Source organism: Dermacentor andersoni, chromosome 7 (assembly GCF_023375885.2).
Source record: "Dermacentor andersoni chromosome 7, qqDerAnde1_hic_scaffold, whole genome shotgun sequence".
In the NCBI taxonomy this organism is placed as follows: Eukaryota; Metazoa; Arthropoda; class Arachnida; order Ixodida; family Ixodidae; genus Dermacentor; species Dermacentor andersoni.
This window is the reverse complement of record NC_092820.1, coordinates 167,582,431-167,605,734: the sequence shown is the minus strand read 5'-3', so window position 1 is coordinate 167,605,734 and position 23,304 is coordinate 167,582,431. Positions and strand designations below refer to the sequence as shown.

The 23,304-nt window shown below is 42.1% G+C and overlaps 1 protein-coding gene across 1 annotated transcript in view; it reads right to left on the bottom strand.

Annotated features, from left to right (window-relative positions):
* The window catches only part of Fancm (FA complementation group M), a 44,528-nt gene that overhangs the window by 1,664 nt on the left and 19,560 nt on the right, over positions 1 to 23,304 (bottom strand). Inside the window, exons 9-26 of the mRNA XM_050180287.2 lie at positions 22,274 to 22,480; positions 18,882 to 19,098; positions 17,433 to 17,581; positions 14,222 to 15,337; positions 13,520 to 13,660; positions 13,292 to 13,435; positions 11,500 to 12,508; positions 10,855 to 10,955; positions 9,725 to 9,839; positions 9,564 to 9,610; positions 9,333 to 9,462; positions 7,732 to 7,940; positions 6,381 to 6,809; positions 5,471 to 5,530; positions 4,224 to 4,462; positions 2,074 to 2,153; positions 1,081 to 1,175; positions 921 to 1,015 (exon numbers count right to left, since the gene is read on the bottom strand). Coding sequence (XP_050036244.1) covers positions 921 to 1,015; positions 1,081 to 1,175; positions 2,074 to 2,153; positions 4,224 to 4,462; positions 5,471 to 5,530; positions 6,381 to 6,809; positions 7,732 to 7,940; positions 9,333 to 9,462; positions 9,564 to 9,610; positions 9,725 to 9,839; positions 10,855 to 10,955; positions 11,500 to 12,508; positions 13,292 to 13,435; positions 13,520 to 13,660; positions 14,222 to 15,337; positions 17,433 to 17,581; positions 18,882 to 19,098; positions 22,274 to 22,480 — 4,583 coding nt within the window. The remainder of the gene's footprint in view (positions 1 to 920; positions 1,016 to 1,080; positions 1,176 to 2,073; positions 2,154 to 4,223; positions 4,463 to 5,470; positions 5,531 to 6,380; positions 6,810 to 7,731; positions 7,941 to 9,332; positions 9,463 to 9,563; positions 9,611 to 9,724; positions 9,840 to 10,854; positions 10,956 to 11,499; positions 12,509 to 13,291; positions 13,436 to 13,519; positions 13,661 to 14,221; positions 15,338 to 17,432; positions 17,582 to 18,881; positions 19,099 to 22,273; positions 22,481 to 23,304) is intronic.

The following is a 23,304-nucleotide window of genomic DNA, read 5'->3' as shown; positions in this document are numbered from 1 at the left end:
TAACACACCATATTTGCTCGCATAATGCTTGCACACCCCTCATCGGCCATCCAAAATTAAAATTTTTTTTCCCTTCAGTAATCATCGCACCTTCAAAAATTGCTGCAGTGACTGTCTTCTGTTTGTTCCATCTGGTGATGATGATCACGCATAGCAGCCGTGCCGAAGTTTCTACAATTTCCTTTCTGAACCTTTTCGGCCATAGAAGTACATAAAGTGCATGCACTCAATGTTCTCCTAATCCAGTGACAAAAAATGCAGAAAGCATGCAAAATGCAAACAACGCATGCACAATTTCACCATGTAACCTGATAACTTTTAGAAATGGTAACTTTTAGCAATTACTTTAGCAAATAAAGGACCTCTGCAGTATTGGCTTGTGTAGAATCTGCTCTTATTACAATGGTAAGTACTGTTTGGAAGTAATTTTTTTTATTGAACTTACAGTGACTTGTGTGAAAACCCACATTTACAGCCACTTGGGTTTTTTATTATCACCTGGAACATTACCTTGGAAAATTTCTCAATGTAACTATTGCAACCCCCAGTTCGCATCAATTTTTCATGAAAAAATGTGAGCAATATGCAAGTAAATATGGTAATTAACACCCACACTCATAATTATACCCACATATCACTCCAGACATTCCCTTCAGTTCTCATTGTGCTATGGTTTTTGGCTCCTCAGACAGCTACTGACATTCTAAACCATGGCATTTTTGGCCATCGACACTTGCGGTGCCACAGTTTATGATTTTGTGCGGTTGTAGTCGCATAACAACTTCAATCTGTTTAGAAGAGTCGCAAATTGGCCAAGATGGTACTGGTCCATAATTAACAGCACCACCTTTCTCTGTCCCTGTTTATTTCGCCATCAATCAAATTTCATTGCAAAACTGAGACTCATTGCTGTTTCTCACCTTTTAACAAGACTGCGTACAGAGGGATATGTGGAGGTCAAGCTGATTGCAGTTGCCAAGCTGACTTTTGGGAATGCAAGGTAGAATTGCACGACCTGGAAATGATAGCAACATGTCACGCCCTGCTCGCGTGCGGACAATGGGCAACGTGTTTACTAACGTGATTCTTGTGCTGAAGGCATTCAGGTGATGCAAGTGCCATGCCCTTTTGGTGTTCTTTTTTCGCAAGGGCGAGAACAAGTTTGGCCGTGTTTGCTGAAAGAAGTGAAACAAAAAACGACACAATTCATGGAAAGATCACGAACGTACCAGTCTGCACATGACGAGCCTAATTTATGAGATTGAAAAACTAATTGCTGTGACCGAACAGACAGTTCACATTCATGTCAGATGCAACTTGTTTATAACAAGGTTCAAGCATATCATTGTCTTTCACGTCACTGATATGTGAACCGTTCATTCTATCACAGCAATTACCTTTTTCAACTGCATCCGAAGGTGGATTTAAAATGAAAATACCTTCATTTTATCTGATATTTATTATAAGCTGATGTCAGCAAGAAACATTTTAGTTTTACTTCTATTTATCCAATAATTTGTTATACCCGCGTTTATTGTATCAATGTATGACTGTGAAGGAAATTTCTATACAGGGACTGCAGCCGTACAAGAAGCACACCAAAGCGTTATTCAATATCAAGCTTGTAATCGCCTTTCTGACTGTGTAACATTGCTTTACACAGTCATCATCATCAGCCTGGTTACGCCTACTGCAGGGCAAAGGCCTCTCCCATACTTCTCCAACTACCCCGGTCATGTACTAATTGTGGCTATGTTGTCCCTGCAAACTTCTTGATCTCAACCGCCCACCTAACTTTCTGCCGCCCTCTGCTACGCTTCCCTTCCCTTGGAATCCATTCCGTAACACTTAATGACCATCGGTTATCTTCCCTCCTCATTACGTGTCCTGCCTATGCCCATTTCTTTTTCTTGATTTCAACTAAGATATGATTAACTCGCGTTTGTTCCCTCACCCAATCAGCTCTTTTCTTATCCCTTAATGTTACACCTATCATTCTTCTTTCCATAGCTTTACACAGTAGCTAGGAGGAAGTATGCATGAATATTCTAAGTTCCATCTTCAATCACCTACCTTGAGATCCTGAGAAGAACACCTTGGCATGTGTGGAGTTCAGGAACATCAACATGTTGTCAAAGTACTTCGTTCTCTTGCTAAAGCCATGGATGAAACAAAAGCAAAGAATGGAATCATTAAACAATGGGCAAGGATATCAAATGCAAAAGAGTGTGGATATGTGGCTCCCCTATAGTAGTGTCGCATGAGATTAAATGAGCTTTATGAATTAAGCTTGACTTTCGCTTGAATTTTCCACATCTCAAGAGAAACATGTTGGAAGAATAGAGCTTTTCAAAAATGAAGTGGCAACACATTAGCAAAGCTCAAAGATCCAAATGAGAACATTGACTGAAAAAAGACATGCCTTGAGGTGCAGTATTTATAGTTGTTACAAAACAACAGAAATCTAGCAGTGACCATAGACTGGTGGATGCACCTTCAGAAATGTGTGCATTTGGGCTGGCTAATTCATGACTTGAGCGCAAACAGTGCAAAATAACAGGACACGAGAAAAGGACAGACAATCACCTGTCATTTTCTCACGTCCTGTCTTGTTGCGCTGTTTCTACTCAAGATGTAGCTTGTTAATTTCTTTGATTATTAAGGACCCAGCTTAGCTATAATTCCACATTTGAATGAATAAGATTATTCAGGGGTGCTCTTGTGAACTGGAATTGGCAACATCAACACAATGTACGTTTGTTTTTGTTTTGTCTTTTTCTGCTGCAACATCTTATTTCTATATGTAATGTTGAACACATTATGTTGGTACAAGATTTCTTCACGCATACGAGGCGATAGCCATAGAAAGTTAGGTGATAGATATTTCGTGACAATTACCTATGTGCTCAATGCACACACAAGCACATGAACATATGAACGAGGTTGCATTTTATGTGCACATTGAGTACATAAAATGCAACTTCACTTGAAAGCCTCTACATTGAGGGCCACGTCAAGAAAGGTGAAGTGTGGTTGGACTACGAAATGTGAACAATACTGTAAACAGTACTATCTTGCCATGTGCTATGATGCTCAGCTTGCCTAAAAAATCAAAAATTGGCACAACAGCAAGACTGCCAAATGGATTGGAGGAAGTGCCAATCTCGTTGAATGGCTTGTTGCTCATGAACATAAGATGCTTCAGATCTTGAAGTGGACCATCAGCTGCAGCTTCCGTGTGTGTCAACTTCAGCAAAACAAAGTACAGTCACTATGCATTGATTCGATGCTGGCCAAATGTAAAAAATTAGTTCTAATGAAAAAATTTGCACAGGTCCAATGTCTGTGCTGAAAACACAAGAATGTGAAGCTATCGAGATGTTTGCCTGATGTTGTTGCCCGACGTTTTTTGCTGCATAGACCTGATGTTCTCTTTCGGCTTTCCACTTCTTCAGAGGTCTGCCTAGGCATCTCTGGTGATCTCGTCTCACCACCATTCGGATTTTTACCACATGATTTTCCGTGAACACTTCCACGTGAGCATGTTGCTTGGTGTGATTGATGCATCGAAGCTCGAGTCTATTGTGTTTGACTTAAGTGTTCTGCACAGTGTATGCATGGTGTACGCTGTGCTTGAGAAGCGCCAGACTACCACGAAGTACACCAGGTACAGTATCTAAAGCAAGCTTCATTTTAACAATGTTTACAGAGGAAAGTATACACTCTGACTTTTAAATGTGGCTGAATCAAGAAGAAAGCTGAAATAAACAATCCCAATTAAACTCAAGTTGTCTGTAGAGACAAACTGTAGCCACCTCTTTCCAGCCTAACAAAAGTAGGATTCCCCAAAAACCAAGAGTGTGAAAAAAACAGAAACTTTGAGACAGAGCTAAACACCACAGTGCTCTCCCCAGGAGTGGCAGTGTTTAGTTCAGTCTCTGCGTCTGTGTGTATCACACTTTTAGTTGTAGCAATGCAGTACCAACAAGCTCAAGCATCCACTCTTAGGACTATCATTTTTTTTTCAATCAATCAATCAATCAATCAATCAATCAATCAATCAATCAATCAATCAATCAATCAATCAATCAAAACACTTCAAGAAAGTGTAATTGTAAATTATACATTCATTTTTTTTCACCTAATTGCCACAGCAACACTAATGGCCCAAGTTCAGGATGACTCTCCGTGGACAACAGTGCTATAGAAAGTGGCAAGCTCACAATGGTCGCTCGCCAGGCTTGACCCGTTGCGGCCTCTCGAGGATGATGCACGGCCGATCATAGAGCTCAAACAGATGCCTCACTTCAGCCACAAGGCGCGAGCTGTTCTGGGGATTGCCGAAGTCAGCCAAGGCCTTGCGCAACACACAGCACCTACGGCCCACGACAAGACTTCCGACCGAGAGGGAGAAGACCTCCACTCGTACATTTTTGGAGGCACGCAGCGCTGACACAAGTGCCTGTAGGAGAAAACAAATGGACAGAATGTTGCTTTAATAAAAGCACCAGGTGTGCATTACTTTTCCAGCTCAACCAATTGCTAGTTTGTGCTCAAATTTCTCACAGAGTTGGCATAGTGTGATGCAGAGTCAAGAAAGGGACCGACAGATGGAGTAGCACACTGTGGGATATAAGTTACATAAACAGGGATAAAGTGCCTCACAAAGGCTGGGCAACGTTTCGAGAGGTGGCCAGCATTTCTGAAGCACTTTATCCCTTTATATAACTTCTATCCCACATAGTATGATGCATGCTGTTTAAAATACTATGCTGGTTGCATTTATTGCCTGTTTCGTCCAGAATAAACCAAAAGTACGCCTCATTTGCAGTGATACCTGACAAAGCATGTCATTTCACTGCAATGGAACGATTGCATCACATGTCACTGTTAAGGTGAAACAGGCTGCCTGCTGTGTTTTGCTATAACTGTGAAAGATGACGCCACTGTTGCATTTCAGCAAAATTTATTAACTTTTTTTGTTTGGCATTGCCTGAGACAATCTGTACATCTGATTTACTCTGGACAAATAAGCAAGTAACGGCCCAAAACATGGTGCTAAACTGCATGCACTGCAATATGCTAACCAGCTCTTTCCTCAGCTATTGCTGTCACTGCTTTAAAACTTGGATGAAATTGTAAATTTTGTGACAGTGCATAGATCAATATTATACACCATATAAGGACTGCAGATTCCAAGTGCTGTCATACCGAAGCAACTATAAGAGTAGGAGGGTTTAAAATTGAGCTTGTTGGTGCATCCTGAAACTTATTTGGAGGAGTGCTAAACAACAAGAAAAAGAAAGACAACATAAGAGTGCACAAAGGTGACAAAACCGCGCCTTTGTGTTGTCTTTCCTTGTCTCGTCATTCAGCGCTTCTTCAAATAACTTACGAAAGTAGGTTTGTAGTGTAATTAACATGGGGTCAATCGATACCTTGACAGGAGCATGAAGAATGCTATGCTTACCGTTCCTGATGCTATCTCTCTGGTGTCCACTATAATCGTGATGGTGTTGTCAATATGAACCTAGAAAGAGCATTAAGCATTACACTCCCTTTAAAACACAATATAAATGGTGAAATCGATCAGTATTAGTACAAGCAAGTTATGTGCCAAATCAAAAAGTCCTCTCAACTTCTTTTGCAAGATGTACCTATATCGTAGCCCAAGTTCAAGCACCCTCCCAGTATGCTTTTACAAATCTTGAAACTACGACAGCATAACCAGAATTAAAAAGTGCTTATTAAACTAAGATTGAGACAAGAATCTTTAAGGGTATCGGTGATCAAACAAATAGATACCTATATTTTGTAATCTTCGTAAATAATTTGAGGCCCCAAATAAATTTTCTGCTGCCAACAGTTGGCAAGTTTAGTTTTTTGTCTTTTGAGGGAAACGAATTTCATTCAACTCAGTCCAGTTGTTGTTCAACCGCATTTACACATTTCACAAATATCTGATCAGGGGAATTGAAGATAGCACATTAGCTGAACAGGAGTTATCTCCAAGAGAGTTTGCTGTTTGCCTAGTTGGTACATTGTACGTATTTAGAATGGAAACAGTACAAAGATGGGACAAGAAAGAGAGACAGACGGCATGCGCCTTTTCACTGTTTCCATTCTAAATGCATGAGTCATTGTTATGGCACACTTCACTAGTATCGCTTTCAGCCAGTTGCAGTCAAACATATTTGAAGTAGTAGCTTAGCGCAAAAAAACCACAGACACAAGGAAGACAGACAAGGACAAGCGCTTGTCCTTGTCTGTCTTCCTTGTGTCTGTGGTTTTTTTGCGCTAAGCTACTACTTCAAATATGGACGACCAACTAGCCCAACAGTCAACTCTTCTAGCAGTCAAACAGCATCAGCAAAGCATACCTGTGCGTCTACAGACGGCTGACAGACAGCGTCTGTTGAGGGGCTTGTCTTGTCCAGGAGACTTGCCATGTGCATCCTGCGAAATTCCTCCTGCCGGATCTTCTGAAGTCGCAGTCGCTCTTCCCTTGACAACACTCTGGAGGCTCCTGACGTGGATGTTGAGTTGGCCATCTGGCTTCCTGGAAGGTCAGCTAGCGCGCAGCCCGATATCTCAGATGCAGTGGTGGCACGCCTAGAACCTTCCAAAGCTAGCTTGGCAAACTCCTTGCCCTGGTGTTTGTCCCTGACAGCACTGCCAATGGTATCTTTCTGGCTTTTCACGTCAAAATTTGTGTGGCACGACTCCTCTTCACTGGCGGAAGATATTTGAATTCTCCTCTTGCGCTGCCTCGTCTTCACCCGACTACGCACAGGCAATTCTTCTTCGAGCTGTACCCAGAAAAACAAGACAAATATGACAATTGTGCGAACATTAACAGAGTGTCATAACACAATGCATGGTCCTGGCTGATGGCATTTGGCGAACTTTCCAACGTTAGTGCCCCACGACATTGAGCTGATGTTCAAAATTTTAACTAGTTAAAGTTTATTGTTCTTCATCGTATGCACACAAACAGGCATACATACTTTATGAAGCGTCAGGTAGTCCCAAAGTAGAGACTGAGTTCGTGCAAAGCATAAGCTGATGCCAGTTTTTCTATGTACTGCTTTCCGTCATTATGCTGAGCATCTGCGATACATGTAAAAAAAAAAAGAACAATGGAGGCTAACCTGCAAGCATGCTTATCAAACTGATGCTGCTTTTCTTGCATACATGCACTCCTCCCATTCTATTGCAATATGTGTTAACCGAAGTTAGTTGAGCTGCTTACAGGATCTCAGCGAAGATTAGCCATTAACTGGCTGGCACATGTTTTGCAGTCACATTAGCATAAGTACGCCTGGACAGTGTCAGCAGGTTAAACCAAGTCAGCAATTACAACCAGCACAACTGTATCACACAATTTGCAACTGATCTATAATACACCAGAACCTTCAAGCCACAGACATAGTGTACATAGTGCACAGATCCCTGTAGGTCACAGTACAGCATGTTGGCTGGTGAAAGGATGGTCGACCAAATGGCTTAAGCAAGGTAAAGAGGAAACAAGGTTTTTGTAACAAGGGAGCGGCGCATAAATGTGACGAAAACGCGGTTCCCCTGCAGCGATGAACAACCAATAAGCCCAACTCAAAACAGAACAATGTCTATACAAGATCGCCTTGTGGTTCACTGCATGTTTGAGAACTCTGTTACGGACTACTAATCATCATAACTAGGCAAACAAGAGAAACAGGGATAAGATGTTACCTTCTCAGATGCCGAGGAACTCAGCTGATGCAAGGCCGAGGAGTCATCACTACCTACGCAGAAGCTATCTTGAACATAGTCAGCTTCATCTTCAGACACAGCTTGCGAAAACACCTCAGAGTATCGAACATGATTTGCATGACCTATTTTAAACTTGGCAGTATTGACTGGGCTACGAACTGTCTGAAGGTAGAGGGTCTTGTTTGGCACTGAAATTAAAGAAGAAGGAAAGAAGTTCCACTATGAGTTAGTCGGCACATTTTAGACTGGAATCTTCGAGTGTGTGCGCATGTGTTGCTACTTTAGCACTCACATTTTGCTCTGGCTCACAGAGATGAAATTCCAGTTGTACAGCAATCTGCTTAAGGGGAAAAATGTTCCACTCAATTACCTCACACCTATGGCGAAACCAGCTATATCTGGTTTCTAATACATTGGGTTTCCACATGTTTTCTTATACAGTCAAAGCTCGATATGACTAACTATTGCATATAATGAGCAAGTCTAAAACACTTCGAATCAGTGTGTAAGAAATACATGCTTATGATGAATATAAAATAAAATGAAGGTATTTTTGTGTCGGACATGACCTCATTATAGAGAGATTTGGCTGTTCAGCAGAATGTGGCATTGAACATCCTCGTATAAAGGACACGAGGTTCTCCTAACGCAAAGTAGTGTTCCAAACTAATACGACAGCAGCAAAGCAGCTCTCACTTAGATCAAAATAGGTCTGGAACTCAACACACTACAGAAGAGTCACATTTTGGCTGGAACAACAAACTGTTACCCATCTGAACATCCTGTAACCCTTTATCTAAATTTCATTGTGTGCTTGTTCCTAGAAAACAGTTCCTTTAGTCAGATGGCCAACAGCTTCAACCCACACACCCCTTCTCCTTTAAAAAAACACTAAACAAAGACACCAAGTTCAGTTTATACTGATGAACCATTCTTTTAAAACTCTATTTTAATTAATGTCACGGTAATAGGTTGATTATTTAGGAGAAAATAAAGGTTAAAGTTCTATTATTTGCATTTCACAGCGAAACCTCAGGGCCGGTAAGTCATACTGGTGTCAAGAATTTCAGGGTATCTTTTTTTTATTTTTTATTTCCCCACATTTGGGTCGATGTGGCTGAGTAAATGTTCTTGAAACTGGCTAAGTCTAGACTTTGGCGCCTCTGGAATGCAGTGTAGTTCACCTCTACCAATAAAGAAATGACTTGGGCCCGAGCAGACACTTTCAGTATCCACGATATCCCGAGGAGCCTGTGCAGGAACTTCAAAATGTGTACACCAAGATTTCAGTTAGCTGTTTCTGCCACCAGTCTTTCATTTTTCCATCTTTTCTGGCTTACCAAGTCTGAAATTTTGGGTTCCACTGGAGTATAATGTTCAAATAACTTGTAAAACCTTTGCACTTGCTATGTGTCATTCACTTACATGTGAGCAGCATGTCGTAGAGCTCACTTTTTTTTTTTTACAACTTTGAAAAGGTTTATCCTTTTTTTTTCTTTTAACATGAGGTCCTGACGCTGTTTGTAAATGCTGCCAGCTTCACTGTGACAGCAAGAATGGAGCAAAATCAGGTACCACACCTTGAGTCTGGTCATCGATGAAACTTTCATCCAGCTGATCAAGGCTGCTGTTCTCCGACTCATCCGATGAATTGACCACATCAGCCGAGACATCTGCTTCACGTTCGATGAAGTTGTTCGTCTTTCTCCTCTAAAACACAACACAAAAACAAATGTTCATGGAAAATCTGTGCTCAGATAATGTTCATAAAAGCAAGCTGTAAGAGCAGCCATGAATAATGTATACTCAACTGAGCTCTGCTTTGGTTTCTTTCTTGTAGTAGCATTGTTTTGTGGTACTGTAATAACGTAAATGCGTTGACAGTGACTAAAACGTCTGGCAAAAAAATTATTCCCTACATTGCCTTTCTTTGGGTTAGCATGTTAAGAGAATACAAGGAGAACATGCTCACCCATTTTATTATCAACTTTTCGTGGCCTCTTTTTCTGTGTTTGCGCCTGTTTCTTGCAAGTGAGCACCTGGAAGTCATCGTCGCTGTCGTCTAAACGTCTGTCCAAAGCTCTCGGCTGAAATCAGTTGTAAACAAGGCGAAATGCTTTTTGAAGTGGAGGAATAATGATGACCTGCTCAAAAGACAACTTTCCAGTATAGGCCAAATTCATCAGCACTGCTTTTGGAATTGGGAACAGAGAACAGAGATTTTTGTAGGTAAGCAGCAGAATGTGATACCAGACAAATTCTTCAAATTTTTTTCTAGTTTTTCATTTAAGAAAAGAAAGAAAGAAAGAAAGGAAGAAAGAAAACACCCTTGTTTGACCTTGCAGAATCCCAGCCCACCTTTCATTGAAGCTGTCTTCCAAGCAGTTGCATTAAAAAAATTTAATTTAACATACATTGAACCTTTGTTTGCATATGGCTCATGACATGGACTCCATTACCTGCAAGTTTAAACTCAGTGTTGCGGTATGTTCTCCCAGAACACCGAGAAAACACACATATAGTGTCAGACGAACAAGAAAAGTAGCAAAACTATGAGTAATGAATTTAACGCTTTATTGGGCGACCCTGTGCCCAGAAAGACAGTTGACACTCAAAGCACAACAAAAGCGGTGAGCGCAGTCGCTGATCGTCAAAATACGATTACTGGGTCAAGTGCCTGTTGGCTATTTATACATGACTCGTTATAGATTCTAGCGTACTCGCTGGTGCTCATGCATGTTCCAGAATGCACAACACTATCTGCATTACACATGCAATCTGATCACACAAGGTTCCCTGGCTATAGAATCAACGACAACATTTGAGAGAGTTTGAATGCATGAATGTGTCCCTCGCGCAGAGCAATAATCACTGTAGTAGTGATTCTACACTGTAACACAATCACCTTAACAGTGATTGGCCGGCGAAAAACAATCACCCAAAACATAAACAATTTATAAGCTTGTCAATATAATTTTTTCGAGCATTTACAGTTTTGTCAACAGCTTTGATCTGAAGTGTATATGTAAAGATTTCAGCTTGCTGTTTCTGTAACCTCAACAACGAAACATAAAAGACATAAATGATCACAAAACAACATACCCGTACAGCAACTGGTGATGATTCGGACTCTGTTGATGACTGGGACAAAATTCGCTTCTGACACGGCCGTCGTCGTCTTACTTGAACTGGGCTGTCATCACCTGAAATGCATTATTACTGTGCAGATGAAACTTGACAAACCACACGTCGTGCAGGTCTGCAACATTTCTAGCAAGAACCGGATACATTTCCTAGCTTACAATAAACAAGGCATATTCTTACCATGAAAACATATTAACATTAGTTTACTGGCACTTTCAGGAAAGGTATTTGATGTGAAAAATGTTGCCTGAAGTGTAAAACATATTTTTTTTTTCTAACCTAAAGTGAAATTCAACTTCTTGAAGTGCAACAGGAAATCGGAAAATGTTGACTTGGTCACAATATACTCTGAATGTAGTCCCATGAAAAAGCGAACTCCTTATACAACGGTGGCCACTACTTAGTGATGCAATGTGTTCTCATTGGTGCATTCATTGAGTGCCCTTTTGTTTTATCCTTTATGTCCTTTTTCTGGCCCAACAGTCCTCATGGCGAGGGCCTTCTTGCCTCACTCAGCAGCCGCTACTATATATACTAAGTAAACTACTACTGTATTACCATGGCCACAATGCAAGTTACCAGTACAACCTAGCCTGAACTCACCAGAGCTGACAACATGTGCTGTCTTGTTTGCTGTGCTGCACATGATGGGCTTGACCAAAGCCACGGGAATGTTCCGAGACTGTGTCATGCCACTGGCATTGAACATTGTTGACGAGAGCGACGTTCTACCTTTCTGCGTCTGTGTTGAAGTCTTGACAGTTGTTGCAGGCTCGTCCGAGCCACTCCCAGAATCAAAATCGCTCCAGTCAACGGTTATCTCAAAGGAAGGGCGCTTTGAAGCAGATGATTGGTTCGGATCGGGATCGTGTTGACCAGCTGAGAAGCTTCTCGTGGTACTGCTCTTGTCCTGAATACTTGTGTGCATTGAAGGCGAATCTTTACCTTCTTTCAGGATGTTACAACTTTCAACTTTTGTCATTCGCAAAGAGCGCTCATCGACTGTATTCTCTACTTTCAAGCAATCTTGGCATCCTTTGATCAACAGACTCTTGGCACAGCTATCTGGTTTGTTCCTAATAGCAGAGAGGTTACCCAAGTTCACGGATGAAGACTCGGTTGCTCGAGAATCATTGCAGGAAACAGTAGGTTTTCTCGTTGCCCCCCTTTTGGTTACAGTGCTAGGTAACCTCTGTGCAGACAGGCTGCGACGAGAAACAGGATCTCCACCATCTCGTGCCTCTTCGACAACGGAGTTCTCCTCGATGAAGTCGCAGAGCTCGGTGATTCCCATATCTTCACACCCTCCCTCACCACCCGAGTGGATGCTTGGATCGGAAATGTGACCATCAGAAGCATTCTCAAAGAGCTCAATGTCGCTATCACCGAGCAGGTTCCAGTCACTATTATCCATACACTCAGGCATTGTGCCTCTGATGGGAGATGGCTCACAGATGCCACCGAGAATGTTCGCAGCATCACTTGGGGACTTGGCTGCATCGACAATGCTTCTTGTACGAATTGTTCGGCAGGGCGTGGAGTGGGCAGGTGGTACAAGCTTTTGTGACAAGATCAGGATTGGGCTCGACGGTCTGACTCCCTCGTCATTGAGCTGCAAGTCATGCCAAAGACAAAATAATTGGATAACAAGAACACTTTTGAAAACCTTTACACACCTTTACACAAGATTAAGAGCAAAGAGATAAGTTGTGGCCAGTGTGAGTGGTCCAAATGCATTTTAAACAGTTCACGTGAAGTCATTACGACAATTTTTGATGCTAGGCTCGCACTAACATATTCACTTACACCGTGGCCGAATGCACTTAAGGACAAGACATAAGATACAGGCAAGAGAATGACGATACACATTAAAATTTTTTTTGTAAATACATAAAGCCATATAAAAAAACAATTAACAGATGTATGCCATTTTGACAACTGATAAAGACATCCTTCAAAAGTGCTAGGAGTCCATTTGCTGACTCACCACCTCGCTCGAATGAAGCAGCAATTGCTGCTACATTCTTAGTTACGCCTCCCATGCAGGCTGCATTGCAGCAACACACTACCGGCTTGCACCGCTGCAGCCTTTTCAGCACAAAAAAGAAAAACAAGTGGCCGAAAATATGTCAGTGCCCCTTTAAATAAAGCTCTATTAGTTTCGCAATAGCCAAGCAAGCGGCATCACTCGCCATTCAAGCTTCCAAGGTTAGCAGCACATGTTTCGTACAAGCACTGCTTGAACATAGCATAACCTTTGCAATTTCCTTTGAATTAGTATTCATAGGAACTTCAATAAGATTCCTAATCATCCGACTCAACATGTGACTTATTTGCCCAAGCACTTAGAAATGTGCACAACTTATGGTATTTTAGAAAAAGTGAGAACAATCACCTTCAATGAGTCAGTTCTGCCTGTTGCCTTGTCGCACTTGGTGTCAAGCAAATCTTCAGAAAACTTGCCCAGCTCTGCAGCTGAGATTGGATCCTGAGGTGAGATCACAATTGGATTTGGGACTGGCCCCTTCCTGTCATCGACCTGAAGTGAAAAACAGCATATTAAAAAAAATAAACATAAGGTGGAATTATGAATTCACAGAAGTACCAGAAGTGACAGAAGTACCTTTGAGCATGCATTGTCTTCAAGCATTTCTGCTTCGGAATTGAACAGCTCGTCACAGAAGCTGTCCATGTGGACATCTCCAATAAGGTCCCAAGCTTCCACGGCAGCTTGGCTTAATACTTCTGTCCGCCTCTCACTAACCTGGAGAGGATAATGTTCTGTTATGCCAGTCAAGATAAAAACAGCCTCTGGCAATAGAGAATAAATGTAGGTACAGTATTTATTTCAAATCTTCCCAAGCCAGCTGAAAGGGGCAGCATTTTGTCCCTTGTGTAAAAGGAAAGCTACTAAACCAACCTGGCATAGATACGTAAACTAGCGAACTGCAACTTATGCCGGTTTGAAACATGCAGGTCAGTCACTTCACTGTACATCAGGAGAAATGCAAGCATGCAAAGCTGATCAGTTGAAATTATTTGCATGCTTTTAGTGAGCAATTATGGTTTGTGTCTTGCATCTGAGTTCACGAGATACTTCTATGTTAGTTTAATCAATGCTGAAAAGCTGCAGCGATACAAGAATCAAAATACTAGTTCTCAATTTTCTTTTTTCAAGTTAATTCGAAGAGTGAATCAAGGAATTAAATAGCTAGTATCCTGCAGGCCAGTGAATGCATCCTACTAAGTGATCACAATGGCTGTGCATGGGTGAAATGATCACTAAAGTACAAAAGCTGAGAAACATTTCAAGAAATTGATGTACCTTTGAATGCATCTCGTCAACTTCACAATCCCTTTGTGCACTGCATAAAGGCTCTTCATGAAGGCTGCGGTCATCACTGCTAGGGCACTTTTCTTTGTCAAAGCAGTCATCCTCAAGAAGACCCTCTAGATCACTATCGACTTCCAGTTTTGAAAACTTAATTTCACTGCTCTTGGTTCTGGTCCTCGACTTTGGACATTCCACATCAGGCACACCACCACCACCACATTCCATTGTCTCAAACATCAAATCAGAAACAAGCTTGTCCCGAGATTTCTTGGTGTTCACTTCTCCTTGCTCAAGCACAACCTTTGCCATGTCGACTTGTGATAGCACATGACCCGGACTGGGAAATAAGTCGACGTCCAGTCTTGGTGGCGTCGGAACCTCAACTTCCAGTGGATCTGGCTCCAACTCTTCTTCCTTCAAGTCCTTTGTGTCAACGTCATCAGTTTCCTTCATATTAATGTCATGTGCCTCTGAAGAAGCGACCACCACACAGTCTTCATCTGCTTTGGCATCTTCCCGACAGTCCATCTCTTCAACCCTCTCACATAGGTCAGTCTCAAATGAAATGCACGATGACGAATCGTGAGACAGAGACTTGTCCTTAAAAAAGTCAGTGATGACTCGTCTTTTCTTCTTCTTTTTCCTAATCTTGTTCGTATCTTCAGGTTCCTCCTGATTCATGCCAGGTGAGGCCACAATGTCTGGATACTTGTAATCTTTGTCTTCCACATCTGTCTCTTCTTCACTTTTTTTGTTGTCTGCAATGACGCGTTTGCCAGACTTCTTGGTAAATTTCTTTCGCCGACCAGTTTTGGCTGCATTGTCATCTTTGCTGCCCGCGCCAACTAAATCGGGATCAGGGGAAAGGCGCTCGTCTGATGAAATAACATACTCCATCTGAAGAAAGGGTTTCAGTTCGAGGCTGTACGCATCAAGTTCATCGTCGGCGTACCGAGTGTTTTCTATGAAGCGCATCAGGGCAACGTACATCTTTGTCTTGCTCGAGTGAGCCACATAGCGACTACGCTGCTCGTCGCACTGCCACTGCGTCCAGCTCGACAGGGAGAGCCTTGGTCGCTTACTCTCGTCCTCTGCCTCCGTTTTTTTCTGGAAAGGCAAGAAGAAATGGAGTGTGGTTATTAAATTGGCCCATGCCAGGCTAACCAAATACTAAATTCACGCACACAACTACTGTATTTTCGCGATTCTAAGCACCCCCTTCTATTTTCGCGAATAAGTTGGGAAAAAAGTTTGCATGCGAATCTAAGCACCCCCCTATTTGTTAGGAAGAACACGTAGCCAAGGCCGCCAAACGCGCTTGCTCACTGGAATCATTGCTCGGCGGAACTGCAGGCACACGGTTGATGCTTCTGTTGGACGTATTTCGCGGCCACCTGACCCCGGAAGTGAAGACAAAGCTTCGGAACATCAATGATTGTGATTGATCAATGGAACATCAATGATGTTCCATTCATTGATGAACGGAACATCAATGATTGTGATTGATGAATGAACATCAATGTTGTGATTCCGGGTGGCATGACGCCAGTGCTGCAACCCCTCGACGTTTCAGTCAACAAGCCCTTCAAAGCCAATCTCCGACAGGAGTACGAAGAGTGGGTGCGAAACCCTGACCAGCCGAAGACGCTGACAGGAATGCTGCAGAAAGCGTCCCCATTAACCATCGCAAAGTGGATTTCGGATGCGTGGAAGAGGGTCCAAGTGGACGTTGTGGTCAAATCATTTAGGAAGTGCTCAATCACAAACAACTTCAACGCAACGGAAGACGACCTGCTGTGGGATACCGAGAGCAGCGGTTCAAGCGGTGCGACGAACTCGAGTGGCAGTGATAGTGACTGAGCATCTTACACAAGCGGTGGGTACACTGTCTGCACCGATTTTTCTTTTGAATGTTTGCAAAATAAATTGTTATTTCTCGCACCCATCTCGTCGTGATGTCTCAGCGAAAAGAGGGAGGGGGGGGGCATTGTAGATTTTTCGAATCTAAGCACCCCCCCTCACTTTGGGCATCGCGATCTGGAAAAAAAGGGAGTGCTTATAATCGAGTAAATATGGTAGATATCCACCTGAACACAAGCTCGAACAAGTATCGTTGTTTTACTGGTGTTCGTTTTCACCAGATTACAACTTTACCAAGCTGTCGCTCGGCGCAAGAATTCTTTAACATTGTCACAGATGCTGTAGCAAAGGATGCATGCTTGATGAGATTGTGCATACATTGTGAATGATGTAGCACTTTGTTGAATGTGCCTGAGGAGCAGCGATTAATCTGGAATTCATGATGAGTCATGTAAAAACAGCAGACGCACTTTGACCCGTGAGATCAGATTTTGATGACTGCCCGCCATTGTTGTGTTTGGAGTGTTGCCCCTTTTTCTAAGCACAACTTCAACCGAAAAAAGAGTCCGCTCACAGTTTTGGCACTGTTTGCTTCATCGCCGTTTTACAACATGACAGCATTACATACAAGAAATCTAACAATCAGCCTCTTCTGAATAAGAATACTGTACGCTTGAAACATCATACTTTCAGCAGTGTGTTCAATGGGGCTGGTTGGTTCACCTTCAGAATATCTTTGTTTTTATTCATACTTTCATGCAACTTTGAGGAAGCGGCCAAATTCGTTAAATGAAAAAATTCAGGACGACCTCCATCAACACTTCGTTGATTCACATATGAGGTAGTGACGATGGCCGATTGCCATAGCTGATTGAAGGTGCTGCAGATGGTGCTATGGAACATCATTGCAAAGAATTCTTATGTTGTAGCCGAAGTGTATGTTCACGCATAAACAATCACACGTAAGAAACTGTGTCTACAATTGTGCAGCACACTCTGATAATGTTGGTACAATGCTGCCAGCTCCCTTACAGGATTAGGTCACCATGATGAAACTTAGCAATTAAAATCAAATGTTTTCGGTTGCTCCTCTTATCTTCAGTTGGATTTAGACTCTAAATTGAGGTTCCAGTAAATGTTGCCATGCATTAGGCCTTATGAATGCGAGAACATATACCAAAATTTCTTAGGTTAAAAAGGACAGAACACCAACAATCCCAGAAAATCATGACACATGACTGGAGCATTTCAGAAATGATTTCGTAGAAGTGACAAGCAAATCTGGCTTCTTTTATACATAGAGATAAGAGATGGTCATTACAGTTAACAGAATGCCACCTACCTGTTTTGATGGGAAATTCCGAAGGCTCAGAAAACGTGAAGGAGTCACTGGTGGTAGTGGAACTGTTGATAGTGCCACCTCGAAATGTGCCTCATAGTAGAGTTCTTCCTGCTTGTTTAGTGCTCCGCCAGACTTTTTTTGTTGCTTGCCTGCAAATAAACATTTGGCTGTGTGAAACCGTGGTTAATGCAAAAAGGAAGAAAAAGGAAAATGGCAAATGGCTAGCCAGCATTTCATGCATCTGACATAGTATTAAACTGCCCTGTTAGAAAAAAAAAAGAAGGAGAAGAGAGAGAGAAAGAGCAGCTCTTGATGAACATGCTTGCACACAAGTCAAGGCACCATCATAAATGAGGTACATAACATAATTTCCAAGAAATCACAGCAACATGTTGTACAAGCTTTACATAACTTTCTCCATACTTCTTAAAGGCTTGGAAAGAGGTGTGTTGTGTGTTCAGGAATTCGTGGGCTCCCACTAATGGATGGCATACTGACTACAATATGAGAGAATTCAATCAGTTTAAGCCGTTTACTTACATAAGCCGTTTACTTACATACTTCGTTACATTTTTCTCAGGCCCAAAGACATTTCACGGACATAGCCACGTTTTAAGCCAATTGTTGTTAAAAACTTGAAAGTAAAAAAGAAAAAAAAGAAAGAAAAAAAATTTTAGGTACTCTGCTTAGTATTGAAGGCAGCATCTCCAGGTATGTGGTGTAAGTGTCACCCCATCTTCCCTGTAAAAACCGCTTTTGTAAAAACACAAAGATGAAGGTGTGACAACGTGCGGTAGGTTGATTTTGATTTTGCATCTTGAATTTTCTTGTCAACTCATGGCATTCAAAAAACTTTTTGTGGATGCTACTCATTGTAAGTGGTGACGCAACAGTCTAAATCAAAGGTTCCAATTTTCAGATAAGCTAATTGCAAGAATATGCCTAAACCACTTTTATTGAGTTCAGTATGCATCTGACTTTATATACAGGATGAATATCTTATTTAGACGCTCCCGAGTTAATTTTGAATAGAACTGAAGGTTGTGTGTACTATAATGTATCAGGGCATGCACGAGTATCCACATGTAGGTACTGAAGTACTAAAGCGCCAAACAGACGACACAAGAAGAGACACGGATGAGTGATTTGTGTTGTCTGTTTGGCACTTTAGTACTTCAGTAACATGCTCCAACTAGCCCAACAAAAAGTTCTGCCTGTAGGTAAATGCAAACAACAGCTTTCAAGATGATGCAATGAATAAAACCTTTAAGAAATGCTTAGGCAGCCAAAGCATTTTTCAATTCTTGGTCATAAAAATCCAAGTTTGATAAAACATAGCCTCTACGAAAACGGCCTTTTAGAAAATTGTGAAGTGCTGACTTATTACATTCACTTTTAGGTGCACAGGAAAGAAAAAATAAAGATAAAAATAATAATAATAAAACTGACCAGTAATGAAGTTCAGAATAGAGCGAGTTCCTCTGCCAGAGGCCGTGGTGCTCTTGGCGCTTCTGTATTCAGGCACCGTCATGTGCATTCGATGGCAGACGGGATTTATGCCGCGCGGAACCATCCTTGGACTCGCCTCGTACAGGTTGCCCAGCTGCCTGCCACTGGTGATGGCACGATGGATGTTCTGCTTCTTGTAGTTGCTTTCTTTGTAGGCCTGTAAGGACCACACATTCCAGCCTGTTGTGTTGCAATTGAAGAGAGGTGCTATTGGTACCACATGACGCTTCACTCGTGACCGCTGCACAGCAGCTTTTGACTGATGTGTAGCTAATAGGAGTTTGGAACTTTAACAAGGCTCTTCTTATAAAGGCAACTATCAACTGTACCCCATTTTATATATAGCAGGCAACACTGCAAGCAGCTGTACAGGTAGTGCAGTCAGAGAAGTCTCACAAATGTTTCTTAGTGCAGTATTTCTTTTTTATCTGTGATTCTTTCAACAGATTCACTACTTCACATACAGTAGAACCTTGTTCATACAATCACGTTTTGTACGATTTACGAGCGTCAATGTTGGCGATCAAGAATGGAAAAAATGACCCAATACACTTACATTTTCTGCCGGTTAATATGTTCCTGGAAAACAAGATCTTTCAGCACCAATGTTCGGTATATTGCCAAATTACAATCGCATGATATGTTTCTCTGCCACTAGATCCCGTGTTAAACAAGGAAAGGCACAAGGCATGCAAGGTTGAGAGCAGTGGGATCCTGTAATGACAGCTTTCCCGCAGTGCTCGCCTGCCCGTGTCACACCAAAATGCCGCCACACACTCTGTTTTCTATTCCGGTACAAGTAAATCTCCTTGCGGGTTATCACACATTGCCATTCACGGCTATCGCCGCCAACCCATCGCAAGAAGCATCTTAACCAATCTGTTTCACAGTGCGTGTAACGTAGGGAAGCATACTGCACGCTTTTAATAGGCAATGACCCAACCACGCTGCCATTCCCTGCTGCAGGTGTCGCAAAGTCAGGGTCATGTTTCGCTCTGGCGCATCGTGGCATCATATTCCTGTGTTGCCCACCAGCTCAATTTTGTTTCGGTTTCTCATCGCCATTTTAAAATGACAATGTGCGCCTCAGGTTGCTCAGGCCTGACCAGATCACCAGAGGTCGGTGTCTCGTGCTGCAACAATTCACGTTACGTAGATGCGAAGTAAAGATGGGTCTGCAGAATTTTTTAGTGACTTTGGATCGTACAATTTCCGAGTTCGTACATTTTTTCTGAAATTTTCTTTACAAAATGAATGAACAAGATTCTACTGCATCACAACTACAACTTGTGGATTCAAGATTATGTCAAATCACGTATTACTTATGCACATTTGTACCTCTAGTATTCAACTTACAAGGTTTTATTGCGAGTGCAAGTGGTGCGCTGTGGCCAATGGTTGCAGAAACGTGTCACTTTGGCTCTTTGGTGATAAATAGGTTCAAATCTGCAATGCCTTCCATGTAATAATCATGCCATATTTTGTGACGTAGAAGTACGAGACTCACTTTTACGTCAAATTGCACAGTGCATACGCATACCTTTCCTGAATTTTGTGACGCACTATTTCTTGGCTGCAAATGCGAGCAGTCTGAGAAGCCTTTGCAGCATTGCCTATCATGAATGAAATGGAGTACATGCGTCAAGAAATACAATGTTCATTGTAATCTCAATCACGGTCGAACAAGGGCTATCTTAGGTTGGAGCCTTCCTTGTTCAACCACTGTTGATCATTTCATGTCCGCATCATCCTGTGAGCCTCTGTCACGTTTGCACAACTCTCATAGCGACATCACTAACCAAAGCATGAACAAATATGCATAGCAACTAGCAAAATTATCAAAACCAAGTGAATGAAATTCTGCCAAAGAGCCATTTAAGCCAGCAAGAAAATTAGTTTGAATGCTGTTATTGTTGCACTATTTCTCCTATGGCACTTGATAATCTAATTATTTATATGTTATTTTGCATTAATTAAGATTTTCTGTTCTGCACGTATTCCTTGCACTTGAGTTTTATTTGAATGTTGTGCACCAGGCAAAATTCAATGAGCAGGTAGTACTCACTGATGCTAACAAACAAGCAAATTACTGTATTTTCCAGTTTATAAGTCGCACCTTTTTATAGGTCTCGCCACCCTCAATATGACAGCTTTTCCGGGGGAAAAACATGTATATAAGTTGCACCGGGGTATAAGACGCACCTGTTCATTCAATAAGCTATATAAAAACTCGCTGAGGATCAGGTCGTGAGAAAGTGTAACGAAAACACACGTTTGCAGCCACCGCTGCCTCTGCACGCATCCCACAGTAGGCAGTGCTGACACGCGTTCAAGTGCCTTCCAATGTCTAGACAATAGTTTTCAGAAGCATTTTATTCCAAGCTTACGTGACGGTGTTTAGCCAAAGTCATCAAAGTCGTCCGCCTCAGAGTCGCCTACAAACAATACAGCAACTTCAGGTTGGAGTACTGTTGGTACATCACTGTTGTCTTCCGACCCGTTGGTGGAGCACACTGGAGGCTTTGCGCCAGTCCTGGATCATTTTCTCATTGATTTCGAATTCCCTCCCTGCTGAACGGCTTCCATGCTGCAGTGCAAATTCAACTGCGCTGCACACAGCTTGAATTTCGAGTTGTAACTTCTCCGCCATTGCTTCGCATGCGGCGCCATGGTTAGCGAGGCTGCGACGACAGACACGAAGTGCGCAGCAACAACAGCAACGAGCGCAATGAAGTGTAGTTGCTGTGCATGGCAGAAGGTGATGCATGGTGGAGCGTCATTTGATGCCTGCTTGATACAAAGGGCATGGCCATAGCATCCAATCTGATTTTAATGGTATATAAGTCGCACCGTTCTATGAGACGCACCAACGAAAAAGTCGGAAAAAAAAATAAAACCACTACTTATACACCGGGAAGTATGGTACTCAAATCTTGACTCCAGAATTTCTTGTGCTGTTGATACACTGTTGTGAGTACGTATATTTAAACTATCAGAATCAGAGTCAGTCTTTGTTCTCCCAAGATTTAGGACACTATGGCATACCTCATAACCAGATCGTGGTTATGGCATGCAAAACCCTAGAAACAAATGAATTTTTCCCCATACAAAAAGCTACAATAATTAGATTGCCTGTGTCTGACTCTATGGTTGCTTTTCGTAATTAGTCTTAGTGAGCATTCTTTTTTGCCCGGATGAGTATTTGGCGATTCCATGCAGGTTGTGGAAAGTCCTCAACATCTGTACGCTTGATCTAAGCTAATGAAAACTGATTAGCGGATTGATTGCTTCACTGATAGGAATGAGTACGATGTTATGAAAGTGCACGTCACCTGTTCTTCCTTGCCCTCGGTAAGCAGCACAACAATGCGCCCTTCACGCTTCCTTCCCGTGCGACCCATGCGTTGCACAAGGCGGATCGGGCTCTTGGGTGCGTCAAAGCAGACAATGAGATCAATCTCGCCAATGTCCAGCCCTTCCTCTCCGACGCACGTTGACACGAGGACGTTGTAACCACCCTCGCGAAACTTCTTGACAACCTGAAAGCGTGAGACAGGAGGCGAACCGAGATATAAGCATTAGTGCTTGTATTGAAGCTTGCTATTCCAGTCTGAAGCAAAGAAATGATTAGGTAAGGGACAGTACAGCAAGCATTACATTCTTGATCCATCACTTTCTGGGATACATTCCTTTTTGCATAACATAATGCCCATCACGATGAATCACTTAAGTTATAGGCATCCAGCCAATATGCTTTGGAATTATGTGACATGAAAATAATTAGAATAGTGTTGTTCCTTTTGTTAGATCTGCTTACCCTGGTTTAACCAATCAATGTGAACTGAATGTGACATCAATGAAAATGACTGAGAGTACAGCCGTAGATAATCCTTCAGCAAGGAGTGTAACAGCAGGTGGTTTGAGCTCTAGTCAGTCTACATACCTGTAAATACCTGTAACAACGCAGTAACTGTACACTGTCTGTTGATGTGATGATGTGTTCAAAACTCTATGCCATCGGCTGGAGCAGAGAAAAAGATGAATACCATATGAATGCCTGTAGTAGCCGAGTCTGTGTAACAGTCAAACACCCGCTCTGCGTGAAAATTTAAAGAAATTTTTAAAGAAAATTTACACGTATATAAGATATATCCCTAATCTTTCAATATGACAAAAAAATGGAAAGAAATGTTTTACCATAGAGATATAAACAAGTACAGCTAATCTGTATTGGATGTAGTGATTCTAATAGTAATAGTACAACTATTCGTTCTGCACTTTTCCATCCATCTCGGTTTGTGCGAGAGCAAGGTTGGCAAGAGAAAAAAGTAGATGAGGCGGGGTAATTATCGTACATTCACCA